This window comes from Merops nubicus, unplaced genomic scaffold (assembly GCF_000691845.1).
Source record: "Merops nubicus isolate BGI_N331 unplaced genomic scaffold, ASM69184v1 scaffold11136, whole genome shotgun sequence".
Taxonomy (NCBI): domain Eukaryota; kingdom Metazoa; phylum Chordata; class Aves; order Coraciiformes; family Meropidae; genus Merops; species Merops nubicus.
Window position 1 is genome coordinate 32,542 of NW_008614354.1, and position 16,117 is coordinate 48,658.

Genomic DNA, 16,117 nt, shown 5'->3' on the forward strand with positions numbered 1-16,117 from the left:
CTATCAGTGGAAAACTTTTTTTTTTTAAATTTTGTTTTGAAGCTTGATTCAGACTTATTTAATAGGAATAAAAGGCTAATAAAATTGGTATAAAAATGAAATAATTTTGTCAGTTCACATGAAAAATTCTGCTCAGCTCATAACAGCTACAAGCAGTGACATGCATGATTCTGTCTCATCACTGGTAATATTTACACCGATGCATTTTACTGCTGCTGCTGTGATTACTGGTTTATTGAAAAAAATTAACTATGCTCATTTAAAGTTAATACCTAAAGCTTTTTTTTCTGTTTTGAAAAACTAAACTATGAGTTATTCACACACTTAAAGTTCCTGGTAACTGAGCAACAGTGTAATTTACTGGGGACATTTACCTTACACAGCAGAACAGCATCTGGCAAAGTGCATGCAATGGGTAATGTGGCTTTTTGTCACTCTCACAAATGGGAAAGAGATAACCATTACCAAAAGTCTTAATGTGTGTTATTAATGTTATTAAGCAAATGTGGAACTCAGAAACTGAAAAGCAGCCATTAAAAGTGGGAAACAGCTGTCCAGCAGGTGTCAAGAATAGCCTAAGAAAAAGGCAAATATGAGAAAGAGAGGGAGGCAACCTTCAGTGGTAGGAACTGAGCAAGTAAGAAAGCTAAAGCACCACTGATAGAATTCTTTTCACATATATTTAGACATCTGCAGTGTAAACATCTATATCTGAGCAAGTCACCCAAGGCTGGTTTTATAGTCAAAAAGGAGAAACAGGCACAAATCATCTGAGCTATTTTAGACTTCTGCATTAGAAACAGGCACTACAAAGGTGTCTCTGTTCATCTCACATTTAGTCAGATAAATCCCAATTCCCAGCATATAAAAGCAGCAGACACTGGAGATGAGGCTGGTTCCCTGTTCCTCTGCTGCCAGCACCTTACAGTGCAGAGCAAGTTCATCACTGTTCAACTCAAGACATTTATGTAGGTAGTTTCCAGGAGGAACTAGGGCATTGACAGCTCTGGTGTCCCCTAACCCTCATATATAGACACAATACTTTAGACAAATCTCTAGACAAATCTCTTCATACAGACTTAAACAACAGTTCAGATATGTAAAATTACCATGTAACTACTTAGGACAGAATTGGCCATGGGTTTCTTTACTGAGAATACCTGATTATTTCCTTAGGCTGATAACATTCATTATGCACAGTGATAAAGATTTTTTTTCTAAGATCAAAGTTAAGGAACCTTTTCAGTGATAGAAACAGTCACCATTTCATTGAATGGTACTAACTGTACAGGATGTAGTGCCACACTCTTGAAATTTGGTTTATGAATAGTTCTGCTGTCAAAGAGATTCTACAATTTCATATCCCACTTGATTGTGTGGGAAAACACAATTCCTGCTTAAGAGGACTTGTAACAGAAGTCATGATACCTTAACATTAATGTTAACATTACATCTAATAGCTTTATAGATTCCTTGATGACTCTGCCAAAATGCTTTGTGGCCCAGGATGTAGGGAATGGTTCTGCAACATCATGAACCCAGTGTCATTCCTACAATGCACTCAAGAATCAGCCTTTCTCTTCTTCCCTCAAAGCATTAGAGGCTTCCCAACACTGGACAGCCACCACTGGAACTTTAGCCATTACAGTGAAAATCCGCTGCTACAGACTAGACCTACAAAAACGGGGGCTTCCAGTTAAGTCAATGTACTTGGCATTGAGGCAGTTATGAATTAATTCACATTCTCTGGGGATATGGTAGATGCATATGATAACTTATCATATATATCTTTCCCTGAACTTTTGTGCCACCATCTTAACCTCCATAAACAATTGAAAGATCTGTTTTCCAAAGCATTTGGGCATCTAAAAGAGATTAATGAAATGAGGAAGTAATTTGCCTAATTCTCACTGAATTTGGGAAAAAACAGTTCTACTCTGTGTCCTTGGAAATCTGCAATCATGTAATTTATACAGTCTACAGGATTTAAAACGGTCTATTAAAAGCTGTGTATTTTTCTCCAAACCATACTCCATGCACATTAGAGAAATAAATTTGCACAGGCAGCCTTTATTCTGGTGTTTCCTAGCTTTTTATTCCTAGTCTTTGCCTTCTAAAGAATATTAATTGACACATTTTTCATGCATGACATAAAGAATCTACCAGCATTACTAAAACATAAGAATTTATGTTAACAACAACAGAATTTTCGCTCATACTTATACTTTACTGAAAAATGTGCATAATTTTTACTTTGTTACCCTGAATGCATGAATGCTCACCTTATCTGTCGATCTTGAGAATGTTCACCCTTTTCTTATTCCTCATACAGCTTTTATACCTGCATACATTTTTTGTTTTGATCATGATATACTTCTGCAACAAACCTCCACAACTTTAACTATTTTTTCTTTTCTAAGATATGTTTTCTCATATTTTAATTACTGGTGATCTGGTGTTTCATTTACTTTGGCTTTCTTTTTAACTTTTGTTACCTTATTTAGCCCTTGAAAACACCCACAGGGAACATTACCTCAGCATCTTATCAGAGCTGTAAAACTGAGGCTACAGTTCTGCTGTGCAGTCTGTTATTACAGTATCTTCATGAGGGCATCCTGCATATACCAGGTTAATATTTACTGATGTGCTAATGTAATAATGACCTACCTGTCTCTGCTCCTCTCTGGGGTACTTTCTATCTATAGGGATGGGAATTAACAACAGTCTCTTTGTGCTGCCTGATGTCAGAGCTGAGAAAGGTGTGAAGGGTATATAAGAGCCGTATTACTTGTCAGCAAGGAAGGGGGAAAAGGGATTCTTCAGAGCTAGATGCCAGCGTGGAATTGTTGATTGGACCCTTCTAGCTAACACAGGCGTGCTTCAGTTAGCTCCCTGACCACTCAAAGGTAAATGATTTCCCTTTTTTTCTTACTTAAGGTGCAGTGCAACAGATGTGCTTTCAGAAAAGCACAATATTTCTCATTATTAATCAACAGCATTTGTCAGGAAAAGGCAAAGATAACTTTAAGGTAAACTGCACCCAGGACCAGAATTTGAGGCTGGGACACGCTGGGAAATACAAACTGAAGATAAAGGGAAGGACTGAAACTACTAAATGGAAAAGGAACATTTTCTGTTGAAAGCTGTCTGTCTGAAACTGCATTATGTCACTAAACTTAGGGGGATCATTTTTTTACTCTAGACTGGAAAAAAGACTAGCTGCTGTTGAATTAGGACAGAATGGGTTTCAGCAATAGGACATGCTGAAGAGTATTTGGGTTCGCTTTCAGTTTTGAATCATTATTCTTTTCAGAAAGTTTGGAAGCAAAGATGTGCAGCCTAAAGCTGTCAGTTTTCTTCATTGCACTTTCTGTCACTCTGAGCTGTTTGGAAGCTACACCTATCCAGAAGTAAGTAACAAATAATTGCATTTTCTACTTTTTAGGGGATAAAAATGTTCAGATTACTGCATTAATTGCTTTTGCTATCATGTCTCAAATAATGAGGAAAAATATAGAGCTATTCAATTTCACAGGGTATTTTATTGTTGTTTAAAGAGCACTATCTGTGGCTGATGATCTGTCTGATGCTACTTCCAAGAAACAAGGATGGATATTGCCAGTAATGTCACAGAATACACTCTCAGGACTTAGTGAAGAAATACCAGAACAACCAGCAGCAAAGACAAAAAGGTATTGATTCTCCTTGTTTCTTCTACTTGTATCAGGATTACATTATGAAGTTAACTTTCTGTCAGTGATATTGTTATTTGAGACTTTTTGTGTCTGTTCTTTATTCCCCAAAAGAGCTTAATATACCCTTCTTCTTGTAAACAGAGTTGTTCTTCTTGAAAAGAAAAAAAAAAAAGAAGCATAAAGATCAAAGCATGCAGTGTAGGATGTAAAATCCAGAGATAAAAGCTGCAGAACATTTAACCACCTTACAATTACTATGTTTCCATAAATGAAAAAAGCTACAAATACTACAATACCTTGAGAAAAAAGGTGTATTTTGAAAGGGCTTTCTTATTTAAATTTGTCACATTTCCAAGCCTGAAGGGGAAAAGAAATTGTAGACCCTTCTTAATATTACTAATGTTCTGCTACAATGGAATTATTTTATAACATAACTATTTCCTGTAAGTAATATTTATTTGCAGTCAAATGTCAATTTAACCATGGGAAGAAGGAAAAGAAGCAATTGGCTTTGAAAGAATTTAAGTAGTATGAAATGCATTCATGCTTATAAAACCACAAATCAAATTTCAGTAACTTTTTAATGAATAATATAGCATTTCAAAAAGTATTTACATTTTGTACTAAAAGATAAACAGAAATTAACTATTTTAACTGTTCATCAGGCTTTTGAGTAAATTTAATTCAATTAATACACTTGTCTGTATAATTGCTATTTCCTTTCTCTCCAACTTTATTTTTAAAAAGTCATTATTATATAAAAATTTGGTTATCTTCCAAAATATTTGGTAATGGAGATTAAGTTCCCACATTTTTACAGCTATTACTGTTTTAAAAAATAAAATAACAATTGTAATTCTCAAACACAAGGCATCACCTTTATGAGTATGTTTTGCCTTATCTGCTTTTCGGGGGCCTTGATTTACAGTTTCTTTCTGGGTGAACCTCTCATTGAAGTACACATTCAGTTAAAGGCTACAAATCAGAAAGCTAAAGAGTATAATGGATTCAGTCAGGCTACATATCAGCTAGAAATCTAGTAACCACCTGTAAGGACTGGAGTTTTAAACTTGGAGTGTCAGGGCCTGATTTTGCACCTTTAACAAAAAAGACAAACCTGCTTCCACAAAGAAATAAGGATTTCCATGAGAACCAGTTGCTGTTTGAACCTCATATGTGAAGGGCTTAATTAAACTCTTTTTAGATCAGTAGAAATACCCATTGAAACCTAAGAGATCTATATCAAGACCTATCCAACCACTTCCTTTAAATACAACTATTTTTTAAATATTAATTGGTTAGAAATCGCTTCCTACTTGCCCATGAAGAGCCAGTATAATACAGACATTGCTCTCACAATTGCTATTCCATTTGGACTTCTAAATCCACACAAACAGCTCTAAAGGAATAGGTGACATTTTAGATAACAGATTTAGTCTATCAATAGGAAAATGAATTCAATGGCAATTGCTTAGAGTTTGAAACTATGAAATTGTCACTCTCACAGTAAAATTTAGCTTCACATTTTTGTCTACCTTGTGCTATATCAACACAAAGAAACCCAGAAAATTTAACTATAACATAAGTAATATCAATAAGTAAGTATTTCTGCCTGAAGGAACAACATAGTGGTCTAAGAAACCAGTTTGAAAACCCAGGATCTCTCAAGCTAACCATTACACTGATTAAAAAAAATAAAATAAATATCAGCTACATAAGTTCTACATGAAGTTCTGTAAACGGCTTGTTGGTTCAGGTTATAAAACATTTGTTTTAGGTATGGATTCTTCCATGGACACTCTTTATATTCTCATCCAGCAAATTATTATCTCCTACCACAACAGCACTTTCAAGTTGCTGGTGTTTCAACAAAGATGTGGCTGCTTTACAGTAGTGAAGAAATCTCTTTTGCTCTGTTTAGACAGAGCAAACTCTTAAGCAGTACTGAAGAGAGCAGAAGCTGGCAATGCCTGCCACCTCTCATGAGACTGGAAGATTACTGTTCACTACAGTGAGAGCAGGATATGGTTCTGTGGGAACCGGAGAACTAAACAGATGTTAGTGTTTGTCATTGCGTTAGTGATCCTCATGATATCAGCAAGAGCTCCAGATAGATTTATAAGTTCAGCTTCAAGATAAACATTTAGTCACTGTTTTCACTTACTGTCTTAACTATGCTACCATTACAGGCTTTCTAGATGTCATAAACTGCGGTGCAGAATATCAATAAAAATGACACATGACTGCTAAGGTCTTTGCATTTAAATAACCCCCATCATTAAAACTGATAATAGCATACAGCACAAGAGTTTTTCTCCAGGCACAAAGTAGGTGGCAGGATTGTAATGTTCCTGTATTTGTGCACACGTTGAAAGAACTCCCACATCAGCGCAGCTCAAACGCCTATTACGAGTGGCGCACTTGATTGCTCACCCTTTGACTTCATCTTGGCTCTTTTTGTTTCACCTTAGTAGCCACCACCTGGAGAAACGGAAATGCAACACTGCTACGTGTGTGACCCAACGCTTGGCTGACTTCCTAGTTCGTTCCAGCAACAGCATCGGAGCAATTTATTCACCTACAAATGTGGGGTCCAACACATATGGAAAGAGGGACACAGTTGGGCTTTTGAGTAGAGAACCCCAAAACAATGCACAGCTTTAGAGTGTTAAAATGACTACTGATACAGTTTTCATTAGGAGCTCAGTTTTTAATGTATCAATAACCTCCTGGTCATTTATTACTTGTACAGTCTTAACAGTGCCTTGTTTTCTGTGTGTGTGTGTATGGGTGTGTGATTTACGTTAACCATCTCTCTAGGCATGTACAACGACATGCATAGGCTATTGTTTCAGCCCCATTAAGAACTCCAGAAATCTGCTTGTCAAATTCCTTTGTAAAAAAAAAAAAAGTATCTCAATAATAAATGGGTAAGTAATTGCAACAGGTTTTTTTATTATTACTTTATTAAATAAATGAAACAGATGATGATGTGTATGTCTTTATAGTCAACATTTGGTAAGAGAAAGAAATCTTAACTAAGAGCAACAGAAATCAGAATGCTAACACAGATTATCTCCTCATGAAAGTAAAACAGAAGAATCTGCTGATGTTGAAATATCTACTGTGTCTTGTTTTGTACAATTGAAGGAACAACTAAGATGGCTGCACTGTGTGCATGATTATATACCAGCAAACTGCCTGGTCTCTTCCTCCCTTCAGGTGCATTAAGCAAGCAGAAGTAGTCCTGTGACACAGACTTTTGTATGCACTGAGCATTGGATTTTAAGAATTTACATTTCTGACTTTAAGATGGTATCAGTAAAATGTAAGCATAATGAGCATAACTTCTTTTAAATGTGAATGAAAGAAAACTCAGTTAACAAGCTATCAGAAACATCTTTCCTGGGGTATTCCTTTCCTTGAACTAGGGGAAGAAGAGAAGAGACAGAAACAATGAGAAATTCAGGCATCAAAGCTTACAGAAACAGGGTAAATTTGCCTGCTGGCATATTTACATTGCTATCAAAAGCCAAGAAAACTAGTTTAGAGATGGGCAGACCTTAATGGAAATTTGACAGTGTTATCTTCTCCTGTCTCAGCCCTGTATCAGCACAGGCTTAATACAAATGTTTGTCCCTTTAGATTGTTAAACAAACTCTCATAGAGGTGACATTCTATATCACAGCAATGGTTGTTTTGTCCATCATTTTCTCAGTGGATGGATGCCAGTTTCTAGGCTGATCCCAGCCATCTACAATGCTTTATTCATCTGATTTTTCTCTTTGAGCTACCATTTGACAAGTTAAAACAAAGCACAGATTGTCTACGGACAGGTTCAGTGAAACTGCATGCATTTTCTGCCTTATGTATTCCTGAACCTGGTGGGCTTGAGAATAACACCTATTTAACATGTTTGCCCTATGTGGCAAATACTGAAAATTGTTACTAATCTCCCAAATCAGTGAAGCAATGGGGAGAGATGAGAGATACATCAAAGGCTCAGAGGGTGACCATCTCATCTATCTTTAGCTGGTTTTTGTCTGATCAGTTGTCAGTGCTGTCCTGCTTTTCAGTGGAGAAAGACAGCTACTTCAAATTCATCCCAGCTTAGACATACATCTATTTTAGGATGGAATGAATCACACTCTTGAAGTGCCTCTATTTCTTCACTAACGATAGTGTCTAGACAATTAGCTGAAAATTAGCACTTTAACATAACCAGAGTTAGGTGGCACAAATGCTACCTGCAGCTGATATGAACTGTTCAACCTGAAAAAAAAGTTACGATAAGAATTTTAAAGAAACCCTCAGGTTCCAAATCATCCAAGTGATCAACTCTCATCTTCTAAACCACATCAGTTAATTCATCAGTCAGAGCAACATGACAAAATACCTACACTGAGACTTGTTTCCCTGTATATAACCTCGAGAATACAACTCTGCTGCCCTTCCTCCTACTGTGTAGTTACCACCAACTGCACTTAGACCTCTTACAGAAGAAGGATCTAGTCATGGTAAGCCTGGATCCAAGCATAGTTCTGAGAGAATGAGCCAGGAAAAGAGAGGATTTAAAAAAAATTTTAAAAAAAATTAAAAAAAGCATTGAAACATTAATTTATCAGAACCTCAAACAGCATAACTTCAGATATTTCAGAATATGAATAGTGCTAAGTGAAGCCTAGTTGAATAGCAAAAATTAAGTGCCCCTATGCATTTTTTAAAATCTTAATATGCATTTATCTGCATCTTTAGAGACATAAATATTTTTTGAGAATCAAATTTTACATAGCCTTGGTTCCTTTTCAATTCACCTGGATGCCCTACATCTTCCAGAAAATACCCAAGAAAAAAAAAAAAAGAAAAAAAAAAAAGAGGAAAATCAAGAATGTAGACAATGGTTATATTCCCATTAAGAATAGATATATTATACACACACACACACATATATGTATAATACAAACATGGCTATATTCCCTTTAAGAATAAAAAAACTAAAACTCTGCTTTTTATTGTCTTCTATTAAGTTGCCTTTAAAACAAACAGAATAGGAGCATAATACTGGATTTCACTAAATGAGAGAGGAAAGAATAAAAGTCATCAAACAAGCAAAAGGAATGTTAAAGAAAAAAAGATGATATGAACATGAAGAATGTTTTAAATTGAGTAGTGGACCCTAGGGTCTAATATTTCTCAGGAGCTATGACAACTTCATAAAAGACAGAATTTATATATTTTTATGATGAATAGAGTTGAGGTAAGAAATTGACTTAAGTTTGAAAAGCTTAGTATGAAACTAAGAACACACACAATATTCATGGACCATAAAATGTAATTTTATTGAATAGTAAATTTTGAATTAGTTTCAATTTCTATTAAGACAATATAAATATTTTTCAAATAAATGAGATTCTTGGTGACAGCTTAAAACACTAGGTTGGCAGAGCTTCCATTTCAACAGCACAATGTTATTAGCAAATCTGGATTTTACTGAATGCATGTCTAGAACTATTTGAAACTTAATACATTGACCCTATGAAAAAAAATCCACTTCCTGTAATGTGCCGTTGAATATCTTCAGTAGCTGCCATCTTCGCTTTCCTGAATTATGCTGGGTTTGAGTCAATTAGCTCACTTACAAATATAGTTTGACATGTATGGTAGACTCTTTGTTCAGAGTTACAAGGTTCAGTAATTTTGTTGTCTAGCTTCATTATCATATAGAAAAGGGATTGCTCTACCTTGCTTTTGCAGTGCAACTAGGAAAAAGCTGTGGCTAGATATGGCACTTCTCCCTGTTGTATACAGAATATAAAAATAATGGTTGAAGTAACATGAAATAGAACCTTTCTATGGGACACGACAACCTCTTTTTCAATCTTTTTTCCACACTCAGATAAAAAAATCCTACACTGAAAAATAAAATATTTTTGTGGTGCTGTTTAATGTTTGGTAACCAGACTCAAACTGAGACCTGAAACCCACCCTTTAAACTAAGCTACAGCTTAGGAACAAAGCACCCCAAAATCCAGATTCTCTGCTGATCAGGTTTTCTGAAAACTTTAGGAAAATTGCTTTCCAGCTTCAACTGCTACGAGAACCATATATCCTTAATTAGATCTAATTAATAAGTGTTTCTCTAACTAAAACCTACCTTCATATCAAAATGTTAAAAAAAATTCTCAAGCTAGAAATCATACATGCCATCAAAAGCTGAAAGTCATGACATCAGAAACTCACTGAAGAATGAGACATTGGTAATAAGACAATAGTTAAAACTGCTGTTCATTATGCAACAAATTTTCTCCTTGAATACTAAAACATCTGAACAAAAAGAACCCATTCATATGTATTTTAATCCTAATAATAGGGCTGATTTGAGTAACAATCATGCCATAAAGTCAGTAACTCCTGGAATTGTTTTTATAAATACAGAATAATTATTCAAATTAAGAATCTTAGACCTCTCTTACTTTAATAACATTTCTTCTGTACTTTAAAAGATTTTTTTTGATCTTGTATTAAAGACAGGGAAACTATTTTTATAGGCTATTTTACAACACCCTTGATATAGATGATTACTGCACAGGTAGCCTTAGATCTGCTGCAGAAAAACTGGTGACACCAAGGGTGATAGAAACTGATTGAATTGAATTTCCTTAGTCCCAGGTTTTGATTAGTGCACCAACGATGATATGGGTTGAGGTTTTTTGTTTTGTTCTTCAAAAGGAATTAAATACTGGGATGTATTAAAATAACGGAGTTGTATTAAATAAATCCTTACATGTGTGAATTTAAATAGTTGTAATAATTTTGGAATGAAATGCTACTCAATATGATTAAGATATGATTAAAAGCAGAACCTGCTTATTAGGTACACTGTCAACAGAGGCAGACACCTTCTTCCAACAGAATCAGTCCTTATTCAGTAAGCAGTCCCTGTGGAAGGGGTCAAAACGGGACTTGCCTCTGCTAAGGGAATTAAGTAAGAATTTAATCAGCCTGTGATTGTCAGTTCAGCACTGAAGAAGCTGAGCTACTTAACTCTCAGAATATGGGTCATTTTTAAACTTTATTCTTGGACAACCTCATTACTTGTGTGGCATATGCAACTAGCCACATAACAGAAGAAATATTTTTCTTTTAAGAATTTTTTTTTTTTCAGCAGGAAGGGAGAAAGGGGGCATAAAAACTGGAGGAGACGAATAATGTCAAGATTGCAAAATACTTCAGTTCTTTTTCCAGGATCAGTAAGCAACAGGCAGCCATTTTTTATTCCAAAATTGTCTGCTGTGTTATGATACAGGAAGGAGGGAGGAAAAACTAAGATCATGGGACAGTATACTCTTTATTTCAGAGAAAATACAGATTTGAAGCAACCCGAGAATGGGAGATGGTCCAGGGTATCTTAGAAGGAAAGACTGCCTCAATGTTCCCAGCACTGCTTCAGGTTTCCGGATGACCACACAGTGCTATTAGAGAGATCAGAAGTTGTTGCCTCCACAGTGACAAAGATTTTCACACCCAGAGCAAATTAGCAGGACCAGCACATTTCAGTCCTGTTTTGAAGGCATTGCCTTGAAAGATGCTGCTGAAGCAAGTGGCTGCCTGCTGTACTTCTCAGGAGCTGATGAATTCTTAACCAATCTCAAAAATCATGCCAGCTCCCCAGCCCTTGATGCTTCAGGCACCTGCATGCAGCACTTCCCATCAGTTTGTTTTCATTAAACCAACATCCTGCACATTTCCAGGAGGCATCGATGCTGCTCGTAAATGCAGGAGGCCACGTTGAGTGTGCACAACAGGGCTAGCGGAGCCTGTGGTTGGGAGAGGCCACAGCACAGGTCACCAGTACTTCTCCTAGCTTCTCCTTTGGTTTTCTGAGGTTATCCCTGCATTTTCTTCCTTCTTGAGGATGATTTACTGAGCAAGGACTTTCTAAAAACATTATTCTTGAGTTGCTTGCTGTTACTTCATAGTTGCTTGCTGTTAACCACCCCACCTGCTAACACACAGCTTATACACTGAGGAGAAAGTTGGACCAGATATCAGCACGTTTGGAAAAGACCTAATAAAGTGTCATTAGAGGAACCCAGAGAATGTAAACAGTAAAGAAACCTAGCATGGTGCTACAATTTCTTTCTGGAAGAGAAAAAGGCTGTATTTTCCTCATTACTCATTCAGTGTTTTCTCAGCTCAAATCCAGGCAAATGAAGCACAGCACTGACAGTGTCAATACCAGTTCTGTACACAGGAACACACTGAGTGAGCCTAATGTAGCATAAAGCTACTAGACCATGACCTCTGGAATTGAAAGATTGCAGGAAATATCTGCTTCATCCTAATACTCCTTCTGTTCTTTCCACACCTTAGCAGTATAATTTCTGTGAACCATTACTCACATCTGTGAACAAAAGTAATTAACATCCCAGCTCTTTCCATGTTTTTTGCATTAAACAATTGACATTAGAGATGAATGACTCTGTAGAATGATTTCCACCACCCTCAGCAATGCTTTCAGCTGGTCAGCCTTTGTGTCTGAAGCTACCCACAGAATGAGCCATTGCCCAGTTCAAGAATAATCTGGAGGGTTGTTAAGACAGTGGTTTTTCCAGAACAAATATGCTGCTTTAAAACTGATTCCATAAAATCAAGAGGGCAAACACTCCATCCATAGAAGATTATACTTGTGTTCAGGTATCATCCCAGTAAAAAACAATAATTTTACTATATTTTCCTTGTCCCCTATGAGACGCAGAACTAAATGCAGAGGCCTAGCTGTCATCTTCTTGCACTTCCCTAATTTTACCACTTTTTGGCACCTCAGAATCCTCAGCAAAGACATTGCCTCTCAGATCACCATAACTCGGGTTCATGCTGCAGAACTTCCCAACACTTTTTCCAGCAAGATCACCCCCCCCCCCAGAAGGGATGTTCCCCCTCTCATTGCAGAGCACAGCACAGGAGAACCTGAACTGCAGATGTCTTCCTCGGTCCTGTTGGAGGTTACAGGCTGAGACTCTAGTAATTGCTGCTTGGACTGGTACTCCTATCACAGGCAAACCTCCTCAGTTTTTAGGCACTGCAAAATCCAGCAGGGATTTTGATATTTTTTTTTTCCTTTCTTTTTTTTTTTTCCTCTTATTGTTTTGGGAAAGCTTGAAGGGAGGAAGGAAGGAAAATAAACACTAAAAACTAGAGAATAAATATCAGTGAATAGCTAGCCATTGTTTTGAAAACAGTACAGCACAGTCAGCATAATCAGACAGAGAAAAAGATACCTGAACATTTTTCAAGGCTGTACACAGACACAGCTTCAAACAAAAACCAGACTCAGTCACAGGCTGAGGCTGACTTGAATGTATGACAAGCAGCTATGCAGAAACAGCTTGGATTCATCTAATGACCACACAAGGCAATATGGGACAGGAGAAGAATTTTGTAAAAATACCAAAACCTTGAAACAAAACAGTGGATACATCTTTGTTGCTTAAAAAAAAAAATAAAATAAAAATTGCCCCAAAGTCACAGAGACTTCCAGAGACCTGTATCAGTCCTCACCCTTTACAAATCTGTACTTTCCTTCAAAAATGTTCCACCACATATTCAAGTAGCTAATTCATAATACATGTAGCAAACTCGAGGGCACATCTCATTTCTGATGTGTTTTTCCAGAAAAGTAGCATTTATGTTAAGATCCCTATCAAGTCAGGAAGTACAAAACCTGGCTAGAAAACAAAACACTAGTAAACTAGGAAATAACTCCTCAGTCAACTTTAAAATGCCAGAACAGTGGGGTTTCAGATTGCTCACACTACTACTAAGAGCAAAACTGATCCTTTGTGATGCAGCAAGGCAGCAGCAACAAGCCTTGGCATACAGACCACTCCATTGACACCCTGTGTCGTTACCGACACCCGATCCCCGGGATCTCTGCCACCCAACCTCTGCCGTTGGGTACCATCAGCAGACACAGGCTTCAATATGAAGGATGTTGCAAATGGCGTTTATTGCGCAGCTGCAATTGCTTATATAGCACAAGCCACACCCACAAGGCCCCTCGTGGGCAGTCTGAGCTTTCCGTTACATCGCGAGATCTTCCGCACGCTGATCCCTGCCTAGGGTGGGCTCTGCTCACCACAACAACCCTGTATAAGTGTGTATGCACCCATATATGCAAACAGCATGGGGCAAAATCCTGCAGCTTTAGGTAAAGAGGAACTTCCTCTCTGGTTTTCATTTGTTGGACAACACACTCAAGTTCCCAGTTTCTGCTGAACTTCAACGGATTAATCCCACTCTTTATTATAGTATTGCCTTGTAATGGTTTGAAACCTGCTGCCCCTGGTGGGTGGAGATCTGAAACCCTAAACCAGGTACAAGCCTGAATGAAAGGGGCGTACACCTGTCCTATTCCCACTCCCCTTTTTCCTGTCTTCGGGACTTCCTGCCAAAGTCTATAAAAGGGCTGAGAAAGGCACGCCTCTTGCTCTTGCTCTCTTGCTCTCTTGCTCTTGTTCCTTTGACCTTCTACCTGGACACACGCTGCTCTGCTGCTCCCTGTGCTACACGTGGTCGTGGCCATCTTGGAGACCTGGGCCTGATCTACAGACTCTTCCCTGCCTCCATCCACGTCCAAGGATTGTGCATCCAGCTTCAATCCACCTCAATCCAGCGAGATCCAGCACTGGGGAGCCTCAGCACAACATTTGGGTTTTGTATATTTGGAAGTTTAACCTTCCTTGCCTTGTTGTTCCTATAACCCCCCTTACCCTGTTAAACCCCTACCCTTTTTCCTTTCTGTACCCTGTTTAAACCCCTACCCTTCTTCCTTTCTGTTCCCTGTTAAATAATATATTTCATTTTGTTAATTTTCAATTTGGTGCAAGGTTTTCATTACCCCTGCCTTCCTTATTTACCTCTCTACCTGGGAAACTGAGGGATAAGGGAGGTGGGACACGATTCTGCCTTCTAACCGGGACAGAACATGCCTGAACTAGTATCACTATTAAATTCTATCTTTTTGTCCAAATACTTTCTGATGAATGCCAAAAAGATAACATATATCAAAAGAGTGTGAAATCAGCACATGTGTTATTACATGGTGTGGGAAATGGGGAAGAATGAGTTAAGAAGCATAGTTTATGAATATTGTGTTTGTTGGCTTTGCAAGTAAAGTAGGAAAAAATTAAGGATAGCATGATGAAACTCAGGAGGCACCTAAACAGCAGCCTGGAAAAAGATCTCAAAGACTTAAATGCAAATAGAGAACAGCAAGGGTAAAGGGGACACTAGACGTGGCAGAGCTAATTTCTGCATCTTTTGAGACCAGAACACATCCCAAGGGTCCACACCAGTGCAAGAACTTAACACTTTTATCTGACTCCCAGGTCTCAAAGAAGATCACAAGTTCTGGACAGATATTCTACACAGGAGTTAGTTTCATTCAAGAGGTGAAAATCTCCCTTTCTCCATTTAATCAGCATATTAAGTAAGGAGTTTAATGATTAAACACTGCAAGATTTAGCCTTCTGCTACTATGTGTCTGTGGAACAAATCAACACAGTGCATACTTTAAGAAATTATTTTCTGTACTCTGAATTCAGAAATGCAAGCAAGAGACTCCAGTGAGATCAATCAGTGGTCATAAATTTTACTGCTCAGATATTACACTATATTTATTTATATATCCTGAAAGGCACTGGAGATTGGCTATGTGACTAACGTTAGGGTTATAAATTGGACAGAGAAAAATTCTAAACATAACTCTGAACTTCCTCCTCACCCAAAACATCCATCACATTCTAATAATATGAAGTGCAGTTCTAATAAAAAGTGATCTGAATTTATTTTTTTTTTAATCCAGGTATCTGCATCCAATGCATATTTACTGACAAAAATAAGCTTCTTGAGTTTGTTGGGTTGTACTACTACAGAATTAAAGAACTAGAGAACTAGCACAAATCACTGTGACAGCAGCTTTTCTTGTGTTTTCCATATCATATAGAATTTTTTCTCTCCCTCAAAGTTTGCATAATATTTTACAATGGAAATTAAAATATCTATTAAATGAGCTGGCACAGACTGAACTTATATTTTACATGCTAGCTGCCACTCTATGCTCAGAAACCCTCTCTGAAATACCTCTTCAAAAATGCCTAATATTTTGAACTGACAAAGATAAGCTGGAGACAGGACCTAAAGAAATTGTGTGCCTGCCTTACTGTTTTCCCTTCTGTTTCACTCTCAAACCTACGAAACACTGCTCATAAATGAACACTCTTAACTATTTCACTGAGGCTGTCAGCGGGAAAAGACGTAGACATAAAAATTACAATGGTGATCTGCCAATCTGTTGTTAAAGGCTTTTCCTTTGGGCAGCGTTTTGCTATCACTGGCAGCCTTGATTGTCAGAGTACTGT

At 37.4% G+C, this 16,117-nt stretch overlaps 1 protein-coding gene across 1 annotated transcript; it reads left to right on the forward strand.

Moving 5' to 3' along the window:
* Positions 1-2,597: 2,597 nt before the first annotated feature.
* Positions 2,598-6,625, forward strand: IAPP (islet amyloid polypeptide). Its single transcript, XM_008942197.1, has 4 exons — positions 2,598-2,906; positions 3,314-3,410; positions 3,558-3,692; positions 6,167-6,625. Exons 2-4 carry the CDS (start codon positions 3,331-3,333, stop codon positions 6,357-6,359), a joined length of 408 nt encoding a protein of 135 aa, XP_008940445.1. The 5' UTR covers positions 2,598-2,906; positions 3,314-3,330; the 3' UTR covers positions 6,360-6,625.
* Positions 6,626-16,117: the final 9,492 nt, after the last annotated feature.